We start from the raw sequence: 17,925 nt of genomic DNA on the forward strand, positions 1-17,925 counted from the left end.
GCTTTTTAGACCAGACTGGAGTGCAGGGGCGTGATCTCGGCTCACTGAAACCTCTGCCTCCCAGATGCAAGCAATTCTTGTGACTGAACCTCCTGAGTAGCTGGGATTACAGGCACATGCCACCACCCCACCTAGTTTGTGAATTTTTTAGTAGAGATGGGGTTTCACTATGTTGGCCAGGCTAGTCTCAAAACTCCCGACCTCAAGTGATCCACCTGCCTTGGCCTCCCAAAGAAGCCCGTATACCCTCTTAACCACTATGCCCTCGGCATCACTGAAACAAAATGTTAGGTGCTAGGATGTAGCTACTTGCTTTTGAACTTCCCCCAAGTAAACTTTATCTCTGCAGAGGCAGGAGAATGTCTTTTAAAAGTCTTATTTCCGGCCAGGCACGGTGGCCCATGCCTGTAATCCCAACACTTTGGGAGGCTGAGGTGGGCAGATCACCTAAGCTCAGGAGTTCGAGACCAGCCCGACCAACATGGTAAAACCTTATCTCTACCAAAAATACAAAGTTAACCGGGCATGGTGGCCCATGCCTGTAATCCCAGCTACATAGGAGGATGAACAGGAGAATAACTTAAAGCCCAGGACGCAGAGGTTGCGGTGGGCCGAGATCACACATTACACTCCAGCCTGAGCAACTCCGTCTCAAAAACTTGTAACAATAATAAAATAAGTCCTATTCCCAGCACCTGGCAAGATGTTTGATGCATACTCAGTAAAAATCTAAGCCCTATTATTGTGTTGCCAGCCCCATAGGCAGCTGTTATTGTTCTAATAGGGAGACAGGCCCAGGGTGGGTTATCTAAGATCACACAGCTTGTAGGTGATAGAGCAGAATTTGAACTTGGGTCCACCTGTCTCTAAAGATGGGTTTCCTCCCATGCTTCCACACTGCCTCTCTTGATCAGAAAAATACAAGGAGCTCAGAACATGTCCTCCACTCCCTGGGTACCTTTGCTGGTTAGAAGCCAACTTGCTGTCCTGTGGGGAGGGACAGCCAATTTCTCTCTGTTCCCTTGAGTTCTGGGGACCCCAGACCTTAGTGTGGTGAAGGTGAGGGTTGGGGGCTGGTGGGAGCTGTAGATTCATGCAGATTCTGGTCCCCACACACAGATGCTGTGGGTGAGGTAGAGCCATGGCACAGGAACTGCATAGCCTACACAAGCCCCTGGAGCCCTTGTTCCACCAGCTGCGGCCTGGGGGTCTCCACTCGGATCTCCAATGTTAACGCCCAGTGCTGGCCTGAGCAAGAAAGCCGCCTCTGCAACCTGCGGCCATGCAATGTGGACATCCGTACACTCATCAAGGTGGGTCCAGAGCAGGGGTGGACGTCTGGACTTCACAAGCAGACAAATCCGGGTTTGAGCCTGGCTCCTGAACTTCCTCGTGGGAAGCATTTGTAAAGTGGGAATATTGTAAAGTGGGAACAGTTAAGCTCACCTGGTAGAGCTGGTGTAACAGCTATTTGGGATAATGCAGGTCACCAGATTGGTGCACTGTGAATTTCACCCAATGGAAGCTTTGGTAGGCATCATATTATTAGAATCAGGATCACTCCAGGAAAACCTCAGGGACCCTCAGGAGTGGTCTTCTATAATGATTCTGAGGGATCCTTACCAATTTCTATCCTCCCTTCACTCCCATGCCAACCCACTCACACAGAGCAGCCACACTGGGTGATATAGGGAGCACTAAATGAGGCTCAGGACCCCTAGAGTCAAATGTCTACTTGCATTAATTGCATGTGACTGTGGCCAATCTCTGCTCATCACTGAGCCCCCATTCCCTCATCATTAAGATATTGGAGTGGATCTCTGAAATCCCTTTCAGCTTTAAGAGTCCAAGATAATTAAAATAAAGCATCAAAGAAAATTGGGCCACATTAGCCTGAGCCCCAGCTTCAGAGTTAAAAGTGGATCTGATTTATCTAATTCAAGTCTCCCTCACTCATGCCTTAGGAGTGGTCAGTCTCTTGTCACATGAAAATCAAAGCAAACAAAACAAAAAATTCAACAGTTATTCCATTTTTGGAATGCTGATGGTTTCTTAGGGATGTTGAGGCCAGGGTTGCCTCCAGTGTAAAAAAGGCAGCACGCCTCCCTGTGATCCTCTTCAGACATCCAACATCACTGCTCATCCCCTAGACACCTTCTCCAGTCATCTCCATATTGATCAGCTGGATCCATTTTTCTTCTTCCTTCTCCTTCTTCTCCTCTTCTTTCTTCTTCTTCCTCTCTGATTATTTTTCCCTGTAATACTAGCTTTTGTATTTTCTGCACTCGGTATACAGTAAGCATTCCATAGACATCTCTTAACTGAAAACATACGTGGAAAATATACCAGCTGCAGAAGAATTAGAGCAAAGGTCCTAAGCTGAGTGAGATGGCTCTACCATTACTAGACCAGATAACTCAAGTCCAAGCCAATTTTGATTTCTAACCAATTTTTTTCCAGAATTATGTACCCTCAGAGGGTTTCCCAAATTGGGCTTCATGCCACCATACAGCCTAGATCTAGCATAGTGCTGGTACACAGTAGACCCTGAGAACCCTCAATCCAATGGGTTTACTCTGTGCCTACTCTGTACTAGGCATGGAATTATACCACAGAGACACAGAAAGAACAGCAAATCTCAAGTGGCCCATAGCCCAGTGGAAGGTAGAGTTACCTTTTAATAATGTAAATCCATTTGAATACATTGCATATTAAAGGTGTGTGTGAAAGACCACGAGAGGCAAAGGCAGGCAGGGAAGTTAGGGCAAAGCATGTCCCCTGAGCATGGAGTCCCGATGCCAGTTCTGCCACTAGCTAGACAGGGGAACTTGCTTGGATAAAGGAGCTACACAGGCTCCCCATATTGGTGAAACCACAATGAATGGCCATAGGCAAGACAAAAATGCGGGACAAAAGAGAAAGTGCAGGCTGTGAGATACAACCCAAACAAAACATGTTCCTCTGTGGTCCTCCATTTACCCCTGTGCAGTACACTGGATCTCACTGTGTTTGCTGTTGTCCCTCCTTGCTTGAGGATGCTGTCAAGCTGAAAGTAAGGTGGAATGCTCCCACATAGTGAGGAGGGAAAAACGGGGCTCAGGGGAAGAAGGTGATTGTCCATTCTCTGAGCAACCCCACTGAAAGCGCCTTTCCTTTCCTTCAGGCAGGGAAGAAGTGTCTGGCTGTGTACCAGCCAGAGGCATCCATGAACTTCACCCTCGCCGGCTGCATCAGCACACGCTCCTATCAACCCAAATACTGTGGAGTTTGCATGGACAGCAGGTGCTGCATCCCCTACAAGTCCAAGACCATCAACGTGTCCTTCCAGTGTCCTGATGGGCTTGGCTTCTCCCGCCAGGTCCTATGGATTAATGCCTGCTTCTGCAACCTGAGCTGTAGGAATCCCAATGACATCTTTGCTGACTTGGAATCCTACCCTGACTTCTCAGAAATTGCGAACTAGGCAGGCACAAATCTTGGGTCTTGGAGACTGACCCAATGCCTGTGAAGCAGTCAGCCCCATGGTCAATAACTTTTCACCATTGAGCCTTATTTTGTCAATTTCCCACTCGTTCTTAGTTACCCCGATCTGGACCCTTGGCCTCCTTTTCTGTCTCTAACCACCCAAATGACCCATGATGGTGCTGCTCAGGCCCATACTATGAGTTTTCTCTTTGACATCATTCAGCATCTACTCTAAAGAAAAATGCCTGTCTCTAGCTGTTCTGGACTATACCCAAGCCTGATCCAGCCTTTCCAAGTCACTAGAAGTCCTGCTGGATCTTGCCTAAATCCCAAGAAATTGAATCAGGTAGACTTCTAATATCACTAATTTCTTCTTTAGATGCCAAACCACAAGACTCTTTGGGTCCATTCAGATGGATAGATGGAATTTGGAACAATAGAATAATCTGTTATTTGTAGCCTGCCAAGAGGTACTGTAATGGGTAATTCTGATGTTAACACACGAAAACCATCCTGATTCCAAATATGTGTGCACCTCAAGGTCATCGAACATTTGCCAAGTGAGGTGAATAGTTGCTTGATTTTGATTTTTAATGGAAAGTTGTATCCATTAACCTGGGCATTGTTGAGGTTAAGTTTCTCTTCAACCCTACACTGTGAAGGGTACAGATTAGGTTTATTCCAGTCAGAAATAAAATTTGATAAACATCCTTATTGATGGGAAAAGCCCCCAGTTAATACTCCAGAGACAGGACAAGGTCAGCCCATTTCAGAAGGACCAATTGACTCTCACACTGAATCAGCTGCTGAATGGCAGGGCTTTGGGTACTTGGCCAGGCTCTTCCTTGAATCTTCTCCCTTGTCCGGTTTGGGGCTCATAGGAATTGGTAAGGCCTCTGGACCGGCCTGTCTGGCCCCTGAGAGTGGTGCCCTGGAACATTCCTCTACTCTTACAGAGCCTTAAGAGACCCAGCTGCAGACCATGCCAGACCCACTGAAATGACCAAGACAGGTTCAGGTAGGGGTATGGGTCAAACCAAGAAGTGGGTCCACTTGGTAGCAGCCTGGGGTGACCTCTAGAGCTGGAAGCTGTGGGACTCCAAGGGCCCCCGTGCTCAGGGCACATCTATTGCAGAGACTCATTTAACAGCCTTTGGTTCTGCTGACCAAATGGCCAGTTTCCTGGTATGAAGATAGAGGTTTACCAGTTGTTTAGAAACAGAAATAGACTTAACAAGGGTTTAAACCTGAAGAGGTTGAAGCTAAAAGGAAAAGGTTATTGTTAATGAATATCAGGCTATTATTTATTGTATTAGTAAAATATAATATTTACTGTTAGAATTCTTTTATTTAGGGCCTTTTCTGTGCCAGATATTGCTCTCAGTGCTTTGCATATATTAGCTCACTGAATCTTCTCGACAATGTTGAGAAGTTCCCATTATTATTTCTGTCCTTACAAATGTGAAATGGAAGCTCATAGAGGTGAGAAAACTCGACCAGAGTCACCCAGTTGGTGAGCGAGAAAGTAGGATTCAGATAGAAATTGGACTGTCTTTATAACCCATATTTTCTCCCTTTTTTTTTTTTAGAGCTTCCAAATGTGTCAGAATAGGAAAACAGGAAAACATATGGGAATAAGTGGCTTTTTTTCACTGTCATTTTCCCCTCTTATTGTCTTTCTAGCTCCTTTTTAAAGGACAAGAATATCTGATTTTCTGATAATTTAGGCGCTTAAGTATCAAAAAAACATGGGACACACAAAAATCCACAAATCCCCTATAGCTTCTCCCCTCTTTCCCATCAGAACCAGCTCTCATCACACATTTAAACGATGATTCTGTTTACCCAGTGCTGCATATTAAATGTTGTGTAGTTATTCACAGGGAATTCTGTGCAGTGTGCAGAGAGATTCCTAAACAGGAAAAGGACTGGGAATATATCCTCCTTACTATGACCTCCCCAAAACCTAGTCCAGTGCAAGTCATACAGTGGCGCTCATTAAATACTTGATGAATACGGGAAGCTGTGCATGTGTTCCTACTTTTATTCGAAGCTCTCTTCTTCCAAAGCGACATGAAAATATAATTTTAACAGTCAGAATTTTATATTAAGTGCCTTAGCAAAAGAGACATTTAATATTTTAAAGAAATGTGTATGTATATATACATATATTTGTATATGCATATATAAGAATTCTTGTATAAAGAGAATTCACCCCATGAATGATCTCTTCTGTAAGACAGTGTGAATCATATTAGATTTTCTTAGAGTGAAAACACCTGCCATCTACAAATTACAAGGCTGGATAACAGCTCACTCCATTTGAAATTCAGTGGAAACCCAAGAGCTAGGTTCTTACTGAATTTGCATCTCAATTTGGGAAACAGAACTTAGCTTTCAAAGATCATAGGAAGTCGGGTTGGAGAAACTAGGGATTATTCTGGCAATGGGTGGAAGAAGGTGGTCAGAAAAACCCAGTCGCCACTGATTTTGAGAAATGGAACTATCTTATGCAGAGCACAGAGGGCAAGTCTTAGACCCATGGGTTGAAGTCATGGAGAAGGAAATTTGGATCCAACATAATGAAGCTCTTTCTAAGTCAGAATTTCCCTGCAATGGTGACGCCGGATTCAATAAAAATTGAGAATAATAAATATAATGGAAAAAATCTCCATTGATTCTTTACTCGGTGCCAAGCACTATGCTAAGTTGTTCATTATCTTATTTGTTACAGCAATTTTGAGTATGCATCTCTTCACTATTTTATAAATGGAACATCTGGGACCCAAAAAGTTAGAGCCCAAACACCAGCTTATTCTATCAGTCCCTGCTCTTGCAGAGGCCTCTAGAAAAGACCTGAATGACTCCTATTGGAGAATCATATCTACGAGGGGCTTCAAATAGACCAAATGGATCATCACCTCTCTGGTCCCTTGTTAACTATATATTCTGAGACAAAGAAAAGGTACCCTACGGGTTAGTTAACCTTGGCTGAGGAAATTTACATTAGTACTTAGAGTGAATTACTCAGGTGTGCTTAGGTGTGCAAAAGAGAGGGAGATCTGAATTCACCAAATTAAATCTTGCTAAACCTTATTATAAGCATTTGATGAGCGTTTAGCATACACCAAGCCTTGTGGAAAGTGCTTTCCTACCATATCTCATTTAATCTTCACAGCAGACCTACAGAATATGGCACTATCATCTGAGTCTCACAGAAGTTTAATAGTTTACTCAAGGTCTTACCAGCTAGTGAACAGCAGACCAAGACTGGAAACCCAGGATAGTCCGATACCTGAGCCATCTCTTCTTGTGCTACGCCTAGTTATTCTGTCCCCAAATCAGAAGGCATGACCTTTATAAGAGGCACTTTACTGACAATAGCTGCAATTTTAACTTTGAAAATGATTCAGAGTTATCAAAGATAGTAGACTCAAATGATATGATTGTCTGTAATCTCGCTAGCCTTGTACCGTGTGTCTGTAGCAATTACAGGGAAGTAATCTAGCTCCTGACTACTACGTTGAACTATGTCACTGCTTCTTACAAACTTGTCTTGATGCAAAGCAGCCACAATGATAACCCTGCATATCTGGGAATCATAACAGTCAACTATGTATCTCTGCGTGTGTATATATATGTATGTATATATCTATTTTCAAACTGTGATTTAATATTTAAATATTCCTACTGCCGTTTTTGTGACTGAAAAACTACACATGAGGAAACATCTTAGAATTTTCCAATAGAAGAAAAATAACACTTGGGCAATCTGTCATGTTTCACAACAGTCCTCATTTTTCTCATGAGTTGCGTAGTGGGGAACGTGTTTGCTCAGTGTGAAGGGTTTCATTGCTCAATTTCTCTGTGTAAGGCTTTTCTCCTTAAGGGAATAAACCATCCGCAAAGTCACGTACTGGATTTGGTGGCTTCTCTTGTACCTGCAGTTGTTATGAGACAATGATGGAGCATTGAGCACGTTCAATAAATGTGCAGATGGTGGAAACGAGGTCTCAGACACTTTATACAGTGACATTAAAATGGCTTAAAAAGTTTGGAAATGGGTTTAGAAACACAAAGTTTAGAACTCAGAGAAGACAAGGGCTGCCAATGTATCCGGGCTGGAAGACACCTCATGTACATATAAAGTGAAACTTTTGGCATTCATTCATTCACTCACTCACATATTCAGTGTCTTTCTACATCTCCAACAAGACTGAGTACTGTGAGGTCAGGGACTGTAGCTGCTTCCTCTGAGCCTAGTTCAGAAGCAGGCACATGTCAAGAACTGAGTAAGCAAGGATCGGATGGATGCACAGAATATCTATTGCCAGCTGCCTTAGGAACCAAGAGGAGGAAAAAGAAGCATAAGGAAGGGTACAGATGCAGTGGAAACAGTCCTGACCTTGGGCCTCAAATGGATCTTGATATCCTTTTTTCCTTACTAAGACCATCTGAGCCTCAGTTTCTCCAGCTGTGAGATGTAGAAAATGATTGTACCTACCCCTCAGTGGGATGCATATTTTATACAAAATTTTAAAATAGAGCTTAGAATACTAAGCACTTAATAAACTTAGAACATTAAGCACTTACTAAACACATGTATTATCAGCTGAGTTTCTTCATAAACTGGGGATAATCAGCAAGGCTGCAGTAAGAATTAATGTCAGTGTGTGTGTGTGTATATTTAATTTATTTAGCCCTTATTTAAAATAGCAAATGTAAAGAAAACTATCTATACTCCGTTATAGTGTCACTATCTACATTCAGTTGAATGCTCTTTTACCTCAGCCATAGACTGCTGAGCCCCTTAATTTTTTGCTTTTTATGTTTTCATGTTGTGCTGTCACTTGATTTAAAACCCAGCTTCTCTAAAGCAGGAAGGGTGTGTTACACTTCTCTATGACTCCCAAGCCCGACACAGCACACAGCATATCTGCGCTGTATGGACCGATGTGCAGATGGCTGGGGCAGATGAAGTGAATGCCTCTTTTGATACCTCTTGGCCAAATCCCTCTCATCCATTTGCCCCCACAACACATGAAGAGAGTATAAAAAGTCAAGGGGAGGCTCCATTCCAATAAAAATATAATCGTCACACGAATTCTTTCTAGGAACACCTCTATCCTGAAACATATCGGTTTCAAAATTGGAACTTAGATCATGGTGTCCTGTGGGTGCCTCAGATTAAGATGAATGTATAGATGTTAGGGCAATTTTTTAGGATATCAGGTGGCTGAAATGGGGGGAAAATGGGATTTAGGGGAAATGGCCAGAGCATTTTATTATGAAGCATTTTCTTTTCAAAAGCATATTGCAGAGATGCCAGTGTTCTCCATCACCCCTACTGACAAAATCGGAATGCAAAGGCATCCTCTGTATTCAGAGAACCAAATTCTAGTTGAATCTGGGTTCTTTCTAAATGTAGGAATGAGCAAAAATGACTTCTGAGGAGACAAACAAGCTGTCACGAAGCCCGTGCACTGTTTCATGTATTTTATTCTGTAACGAATGTCTCCAGATCTCCAGCCTAAACCTCACTGCTCTCGTTTTTCACACAACCCTAACAATGTAGATTTCTTAGTCCATTCTGTAAAAAGGGAGAGGAAGCTGCCCGAAGCAGGTTTATTGATAGCAGAGGCCAGCCCGGCAGCAGAGGAGGAGGTGGAAAAATTAAAAGCCAGATGAAAGATAAAAAAGCAGGTCATCTAAGTCTGAGTGGGACTATCTAACAATGGAAGGACAAACAGCCGCCACAGTCAGTAACAACCTTATGGGCATCCACAGTCTTAGTTAGTCCCAGGAATTTACTGATGTTCCACAATCCCAAGACATCAATAAGTGGTGGCATGAGTCACGTGCTCAGTGAACGGTTTTAAAAGACAACAAGACAACAAGGGATTTAATCCATTTTAGAAATGGCTGGGCAAGCGATTTATTCTCTCTGAGCCTTGGTTTTCTCACCTATATGAAGCAAGGAAAACTCCTCACAAATAAATAATAAAAAGGTGAAATAATCTATGAAGCACACTAAATATTATTAAAGGAAGTATGCATCTGTTAATTTAACAAAAGTCTCCTGTTATGTGCTTTGCTCTATGCTGGTCCTGTCGATACAGAAGAAATCTCACCAGCCTGGCTAAGATGGCGAAACCCTGTCTCTACTGAAAATACAAAAAATTAGCCAGGCATGGTGGTGCACCTGTAGTCCCAGCTACTTGGGAGGCTAAGGTAGGAGAATCACTTGAACCCGGGAAGTGGAGGTTGCTGGGAGCCCAGATCACACCACTACACTCCAGCCTGGGTGACAGAGCAGGAGTTCATCTAAAAAAAAAAAGAAGAAGAAGAAAGAAGAAAGAAGAAGAAGAAAAAACAATCCCTAGTTTGCAGGAGGAAGGACACCCACAGTGACATGTGTTACAAATGCTAGCCCAATCCTGTCTCCCACCCCATAGGGCCAAGCCTCACCTTCTGCTCTTGGATTCCATATGGGACACTGGCGAAGGGTTTCCACATAGCCTAAGAAGCCCAATATAAATACATAAGCCAATGGATTTAGGCCAGATCTAGGGGTCAACCCAATGACTTTCTTAGGGAAACTGAAAAGGACCAAGGACAGACCCTGCACATGCTAATCTCAGCACACACTTGGCCTCCCAGGGGCTGCTGAAACCCAAGAATCGGAAGATTTGAAACCAAAACAAGCAGCTAGGAGACCAGAATCAGATCCCCAGCTGGCCAAACAGACTTTGGGTATGTATCTCTAAATAGCACGCATACACGTAAACACCTGCAACAGTTCCTTCCTCGCAGAAGCCAGACCACAGCAGGTCACTGTGCCACACTGACTCCTCAAAGCTGGCACAACCCCCTGCTGGGATGCTTCCTCGCCATTTCCTCCACCACTCACTTTATCTAGATATAGTTCCCGTCTCACATAGGACACAAAGTAGGAAAGGCACTTCTTATGTTTGTTGAATAATCATGAGCCAACATGCTCCTCCCTCCCCTGACCTTAAACAGGGCTTCTTAACCTGGGGTCCCTGGGCCCTCCAAGAATCTATGTATAGAATCCAGAGGGCCCTGTTCCCAGATGGTGAAAAAAATGCATCTTTGTTGTTCCTAACCACTAACTGCAACTTAGCATTTCCTTCTATCTAAATGTAGGCGACAAACCCTAATAGTATCAGCAGCTGTAATCCAGATAATCCTCTTATTTCAATTGCAGCAGATAGCTCAAAGTACAGGACTTTGAAATTGCGGCGATGTTGAGTTCTGCTTCCATATTACTGCTGAAGAAGTGCATGTGACTAGGTCACACAATAGTCACATTTGGATAATTATACTTCTCTGTAAGTGGCTTTTGCAGTCTTACGTATTTTATTTTACGCATTTAAAACTCTTCAGAGGAGGAGTCTGAAGTCTTCTCTAACTTATCGATGGGGCCATCTGTGGCACAAAGAAGCCCAAGGACCCTGCCTTCCCCTCAGCCCCTGCTGGGACGGGATGCAGTTGTAAAAACTATCACTCCAGGCTCACCTCCTGCCACGCACAGCTCACAAGGTCATCTGCCCAGGTCTACACTGCACGTTCCTCACAAAGACACATACCAGGCTGGATGCAGTGGCTCACTCCTGTAATCCCAGCACTTTGGAGGCTGAGGCAGGTGGATCACCTGAGATCAGGAGTTCAAGACCTGCCTGACCAACATGGTGAAATCCCGTCTCTACTAAAAGTACAAAAAAATTAGCTGGGTGTAGTGGCACATGCTTGTAACCCCAGTTACTCCAGAGGCTGAAGCAGGAGAATCGCTTGAACCCAGGAGGTGGAGGTTGCAGTGAGCTGAGATCATGCCATTGCACTCCAGCCTGGATGACAAAGGCAAAACTCCATCTAAAAAAAAAAAAAAAAAAAAAAAAAGGACACATACCATCCACCCTCAGTGCTGGTGCCCAAACTGGCCCCTCTGCTGGGAACACCCTCTGGCTCTTCTGTGCTGAGGTGATGTCCCCACCTTCTTCCAAGTCTAGATCCTAAACAGCAGGGCTGTGAACTACGGCACATCCACCTGTTGCACGATGGTGCAGACTTCGAAAGTGTTTACAGCTAAACATTTTACAAAGCCTAAGAAATTCTTCAAGGGAAGTGAAGAAAAACCAACATAGAGAATAGAATGAGAGCTGTTCTCAGTGGGGGCCTGTCCTTGAGCAGGGGCTACACTTAGTGACTTGTTTCTGTGAAAGGAAAATCCTGGGGTCCCCAAAATCACTCAGCTAAAGGGGAAAGTCAAGTTGGAAATTGCTCAGGGCAAACCTGCCTCCCATTCTGTTCAGTCATCCCTCTGCTCCCTGAGATAGATGCATGTTCTGATTGCCTCCTTCGGAAAGGCTTATCAGAAGCTCAAAAGAATACAACTATCCTGTGTCCAAGTGTTCTCATTGTTCAATTCCCACCTATGAGTGAGAACATGTGGTGTGCACATGTACCCTAGAACTTAAAGTATAATAAATACATATATTACATACATAAAAATACAACTGTCTCTCACCTACCTGTGACCTGGAATCCCTCTCCCTGCTTCTAGTTGTCCCTGCTTCTGGATGGAACCTTTGTATGGTTCTTACATGTATGGATTGATGTCTCATGTCTCCCTAAAATGTATAAAACCAAACCGCGCCCCGACCACCTAGGTCACAGGTCGTCAGGACCTCCTGAAGCTGGGTCACAGGTGCACGTCCTCAGCTTTGGCAAAATAAACTTTCTAAATTAACGGAGAACTGTTTCAAATTCTGGGGGTTCGCGCTTCCAAGGAATGAATATGGAGAAGTAGAAAGGGTAACTTGACGATGAAGAAATCTGGCAAACACTAGCCCAGCTAGGCCATCACCATTAATCCCATCGGCAATAAACGACAGTGATAGTGTGTGGCCTGGATATGATGTGAGAAGCAGGACAAACCACCTCTATGGGCTTCCCCGAAAAATCCACAGCCCCCAGTTGTACCATGAGAAGAACTACGTACAAACCTCAGTGGAGAGACCTGCAATAGAATGCCTGAGTAGTGCTTCTCAACGCTGTCAAAGAAAAAGGAAAATCTGGCTAGTCGAGGTGGCTCACACCTGTAATCCTAGCACTTTGGGAGGCCGAGGCGGGTGGATTGCCTGAGCTCAGAAGTTGTGAGACCAGCCTGGACAACACGGTGAAAACCCATCTCTACGAAAATACAAAAAAATTAGCTGGGCATGGCAGCCTGTGCCCGTAATCCCAGTTACTTGGGAGGGTGAGGTAGGAGAATTGCCTGAACCTGGGAGGCGGAGTTGCAGTGAGCTGAGATCGCGCCACTGCACTCTGGTCTGGGCAACAGAGTGAAACTGTCTCAAGGTGGAAAAAAAAAAAAAGGAAAATCTGAGAAACTGTTACAAGCCAGAGGAAGCTGAGCATGACAACAAAATTTAATGGGGTGTCCTGGATGGGATCCTGGACAGAGAGAGGACATTAGGGGAACCCCCGTGAATTCTCAATATGGTTCAGGGCTTAGTTAACAGCAACGTCCAACTGATCTCCTGGTTGTGACAAGTATGCAGTAACATCAGATATTAATGACAGGGGTCACCGAGTACAGGCTATATGGCAACTCGCTGTATTCTTTGCAACTGTCTGTACATTTTAAACTAATCTTAAATAGTTAAAATAAGAGGTTATACTAAAATCTTTTAACTTTTTTTTAATGTAGAATAGAAAGCAAGCATTACAATGGTTGTCATTGGGCATGAGAAAAGGAACGGTCTTTCCACATCCATTTTTTTGTAATCCAAACAAAACGTAGCCTGGGTACGGTGACTCACGCCTGTAATCCCAGCACTCTGGGAGGCCTAGGTGGACGGATTCCTTGAGGTCAGGAGTTCAAGACCAGCCTGGCCACGGCAAAATCCCATCTCTACCAAAAATAAAAAATAAAAATAAAAATAAATTATCTGGGCATGGTGGCGCATGCCTGTAATCCCAGCTACTCAGGAGGCAGAGGCAGCAGAACTGCTTGAACCTGGGAGGCGGAGGTTGCAGTGAACCAAGATCGCGCCACTTCACTTGAGTCTGGGTGACAAAGTGAGACTATTGTCTCAAAAAATAAAAATAAATGTTAAAAATAAAAAAGCTGTTTTCCTCAAATTATAGGTTGAAAAGTTTTATCCTCTTATCACTGTGCTGTCTAAGCTATTGGTCACTTGAAGTGCAGCTGGTCTGAAAGGGCCGTGAGTGTGAAAGACACACTAGAGTTCCCAGAATGAAAAAGGAATGCAAAATACCTGCTCAATAGTTTTTATAGAAGTGGTAATATTTCAGACGTCTTGAGATAAATGTATTATTAAAATTAATTTCATCCACTTCTTTCCACTTTTGAAAATGAGGCCACCAGGAAATTAGAAGTAACATATCAGCTGACTTAAATTTCTGCTGGACGTGCTGCTTTGAAGCAAAGAATTCCAGAGATGAGGGGCTGGGGCCCCCTAGGTGTCAAGGATGGACAACCCCCCAGTGAAACAGCCATCCCTGCACTGTAATGTTTCACACACACAATCTCTCAGGGACAGAAAAAAGACACAAGCCGTTGCAAAGTTACAAATTTATTGGTCTGGAAATAAATACAAATATCTCATTAAGAAACTCCTCTGGAAAGACTTGTGCACAATAGTTTCCCATCTGTACTCAGCCTCTCTTGCCCCGATCCCCGACTTTTGTGCGCAAGGCCAGGGAAGGCCTCCAAGGTGATGGGCGGCAGGTAACGAGCCATTGCCTCTCATGCCACCTGGAAGGCTGGACTACTCCCTTCTCCCAACCGCGGGGTCCCAGAAATCCTCGGGCCCCAGCGGCTGACTTACAATGTTCAATTCACTCTGACCAAACTTCCTATGAGAAAATCCACTGTGAGCCAAAATGAAAAGTACAAGGCAGTAGTACAGGAGCCTGGCAGCCGCGCTGGCCGCCCAGAAACGTCAGTGGTGCTGCCCCATTCAGCGAAAGGTTAGGGAGCAGGAAAAGAGGAAGCAGAAGAGGGAAGGAAAGTCCCATGGAATACGTATTCCAGAATCCTTACATTTTCTCAGCCACCGCTCCCCACATGAGTTCCCACCCCCACCCCCACAAGAGTAAAGAGTTCTGAGGATCCAAGAACATGACTCGGTCAGGTAGGTTCAGCTACTGAGTTCACGTTCTAGCCCAGCTGTCGAAGACTGAAAACTGGATTTAACCCAATCACACACAATTCCTGGAACCAAGCTGGGATCCACAGAAATCACAACTGCACTGGATCCCAACACAACCACAAGGAATCCCTTACATCGAGTAACCCCAATTCCGCCCCCACCCCAATGCTTCTACCCCGGCCCCTGAAAGGACACTCATCACAGCCAGGGCAGCTGTGGAATGTTTCCCTCCATTCCAAGGAATGCAAAACAAATCTAAATGATCTTCTCCCTGAACAAGAATCATCACTCGCTCATGTATCAGGGGTGGGAAGTTGGGCTGTGGAGAAGAGGCAGAAAGCAGAACTAAAGCCTTCAAAAACCATGATGTGCAACGTTTGCTGAAACATTTTTGTCTGTAAAGCCAGGAGATTTTGTTGCCTGCTTTTGCTGCACATTAAGAGGATGCTAGAAAAATCAAGCTTGTTTGCTTCTGCATTCAAAGCTTTCTAGATGCACCAACTTTAAAAATCTGTTTCTTCAAGTTAACTACATAGATTGGTTGTTCCAAATGCCTCTAGCCTCAACATAAATCCCACCTTTTCCCCCTTCCTGTTTTGCCTGTTGAAAAGAGGTCCCTGCACGTCACTATTACCCCCCTCCCGAAATGAGAAAAGGATTTTGTTTCTGGAAACTGGATCAGTTTCTCCTCAGTTAAAGAGGAAATGGGAAGTGGGCGGCCGGCCTTCTGACCAGGCACCCGTTTGAACCAGGATGCTCAGGGCAGCCTAGGCTTGGCTTTGTGAAGTGTGCGCTGCTACGTGTCTTGTTTTTGGCAGTTTGGTGTCTCTGAGGGAGGGGAGGAGAGTGGCAACTCGCCACTGGTTAATGGAAGAGGATGCGAAAGCAGAGATGCTTGCTTCCTTCCTTTGGTCCACTGCCACCCCGCCTTTGGAGAGGGCACCCACGTAATAGACCCCATTTGTCTCCACCAGAGCTCACTCTTACAAAATAAGCTTTGGATTAATACCGAGTTAGGCGCAGTGTGGCAGGCAGGGGGCGTAAAGGGGCTGGGGAGGAGGGGACCGCTACAGAGATCAGAGTCCGGGGGTGGCGGCTGGGCAGGCTGCCTAGCAGGAGACCTCCATGGACTTGGGCCCGGCGTTGTTACCGGCGGCACCCGAGTTGGGGGTGATGTCCAGGTGGGCCCCCTCGCTGGTGTGGGAGCGGCTGCGGGTGCCCTCGCTGGTGTGGGAGCGGCTGCGGGTGCCCTCGCTGGTGTGGGAGCGGCTGCGGGTGCCATCCAGAGAGGTGACGCTGGAACCAGAGGCTGTGCGGGACCGCATCAGGCGGGTCATGCTAGCCGAGGGCACTAGGGGGACAAGAAACAGCCAGTTAGAGGGCAGGAGACTGCCAGGTGAGGAGCCAGGCATGCCCATCCACCAGCCACACGCCCTGCTACATGCCAACCCCAGAGAAGCCTTGATCCCTGTAGCCATCCAGCTGCTGGGCCCCCGTCCTCTCCATGTCCACTCACAGAGACAGACGGCGAGGCCCAGATGAGGGAAAGAACTGCTGCAATCACACCAGGAGTGACTTGAACCCAGATCTGGGTCTGTACCCCAATTCTGCCACCTCTTAAAAGCTGTGTAATTTTGAGAATGTCCCCCTGAGCCTCCCAGTTCCCATCTGTAAAGGGATGTTAATACTGACCCCTGGGATCAGCACCTGTGTGTACGCCCATGACCCCATGCTGTCCATGATCACTGCAGCAGGGAGGACACCTGGGGTCAGCCGGGCTCAGCCCTGCACATCACAGGTGGGGAAAGGGAGAGGGGCCACATGGCAAGTTCCTGGCAGGGCTATTCGTTGTCATCTCTCTTTCCCAAAGAAGCCTGTCAACCCAGGTGCTAACAAGGGCGCTGTCTACTTCTTTGGGATCTTCTCCAAGACCTCAAATGTTCTTGCGCATGGCACGTGCTGATGGGGTGAAATGAGGAGGAACAATCCTGCCCACCTGTACCGGATGGGACAGTGTCCTGCAAGATTCACACCCACCTGAAGCTTCAGAAAGGAACCTTATTTGGAAATAGGGTCTTTGCATCTGTAATTAGTTAAGGATCTCGAGATGAAACCATCCTGGGTTGACAGGGAACCCTAAACTCAATGACTGTGATGCCCTTATAGAAACAGCACACAGGGACACGCAGGGGAGAAGTCCACGCAAAGACAGAGGCCGAGATTAGAGTGATGCAGCCACAAGCCACGTAAAGCCAAGGATTGCTGGGGTCATCAGAAGCCAGGAAGACGCAGGGAAGGTTCTTCCATAGTGTTGTTGGAGGGAGCAAGGCCCTGCTCACAGCTTGATTTCGGACTTTAGGCCCCCTGAACTTCGAGAGAATGGATTTCTACTGTTTTCAGCCACCCAGTTTGTGATTTGTTAGGGCAGCTTTAGGAAACTAGTACCACGCCCAACTGAAGCATCATGGCTAGGAGGCCACAAGCAGTCACAGCCATCAGCAACAGGGGCAGCTGATCCACACCAAGCATGCAGGGCTTATTTTATCTCCCTGATAGGCACAGGGAGGGGCTTTTGATGGCAGGCACTCCCAAAGAGAATTAATCCTTGCTGAACTATCTTAAAGAGCTAGTTTTGAATTCAGAAAGAATTGGGGTCAATGCCACATCCGCAGCTCACATACTTCTCTGAGCCCCTACTTCTCACCCACAAATCTGGAATTTCTACTGAGGAGGATGAGAAGGATACAGTAAGCACTGATGTCAGGTGTGCAAAGGGTTCATTAAGCCAGCCCCCTGCAGTGTGCAGGAGGCCAGTGGCCAGTTCCTTTCCTTCTCTTTGGCTGATGCCTTTGAGACCATAGCTCTTCCTGTTTTTTCCCCCCAAGACCTGCAGGAGGCTTTGGGTTTCTGGAAATAGATGCTGATTTGGGGAGAAAGATGAGGTCTAGCATTCACTTCCTTTCTCTCCAGAACATACTCTCAAAGCAGAAATCCAAACCCTGGCGGGGCCAAGACAAACAGGAGTCACAGTTCACACTGTGCAGGGTAAAGCAGGGCTGCCCCACGGCTCTCTCCATGGCTATCTCCAGTGACAGCCTTTGCCTGCAACTTCTGTCAGGGAAAGCAGGCTAGAAAGGCAGGAGCCCCACTGGCAGATGGCTTCTGTTGGAAGAGGGCACCTGGGGATGTGGATCCCGCCTGAGCCTGAGGCATGGAAATCAAACCTGCCAGCCCTGCCCTGCTAGAGCTAATCATGGCT

General features: G+C 45.8%; 2 protein-coding genes across 3 annotated transcripts in view; one reads left to right on the plus strand and one right to left on the minus strand.

The window, feature by feature from the left end:
• Positions 1-7,377, plus strand: part of CCN4 (cellular communication network factor 4) — a 40,781-nt gene extending 33,404 nt beyond the window's left edge. The window contains exons 4-5 of the mRNA XM_008001586.3: positions 1,120-1,313; positions 3,164-7,377. Of these exons, the coding sequence (XP_007999777.3) occupies positions 1,120-1,313; positions 3,164-3,463 (494 nt within the window). The 3' untranslated portion in view covers positions 3,464-7,377. The remainder of the gene's footprint in view (positions 1-1,119; positions 1,314-3,163) is intronic.
• Positions 7,378-14,071: 6,694 nt separating this feature from the next.
• Positions 14,072-17,925, minus strand: part of NDRG1 (N-myc downstream regulated 1) — a 59,543-nt gene continuing 55,689 nt past the window's right edge. For both annotated transcript variants that reach the window (XM_038000105.2, XM_008001593.3), the window contains one exon: positions 14,072-16,017. In XM_038000105.2, the coding sequence (XP_037856033.1) occupies positions 15,776-16,017 (242 nt within the window). In that variant the 3' untranslated portion in view covers positions 14,072-15,775. The remainder of the gene's footprint in view (positions 16,018-17,925) is intronic.

This window comes from Chlorocebus sabaeus, chromosome 8 (assembly GCF_047675955.1).
Source record: "Chlorocebus sabaeus isolate Y175 chromosome 8, mChlSab1.0.hap1, whole genome shotgun sequence".
Classification (NCBI taxonomy): Eukaryota; Metazoa; Chordata; class Mammalia; order Primates; family Cercopithecidae; genus Chlorocebus; species Chlorocebus sabaeus.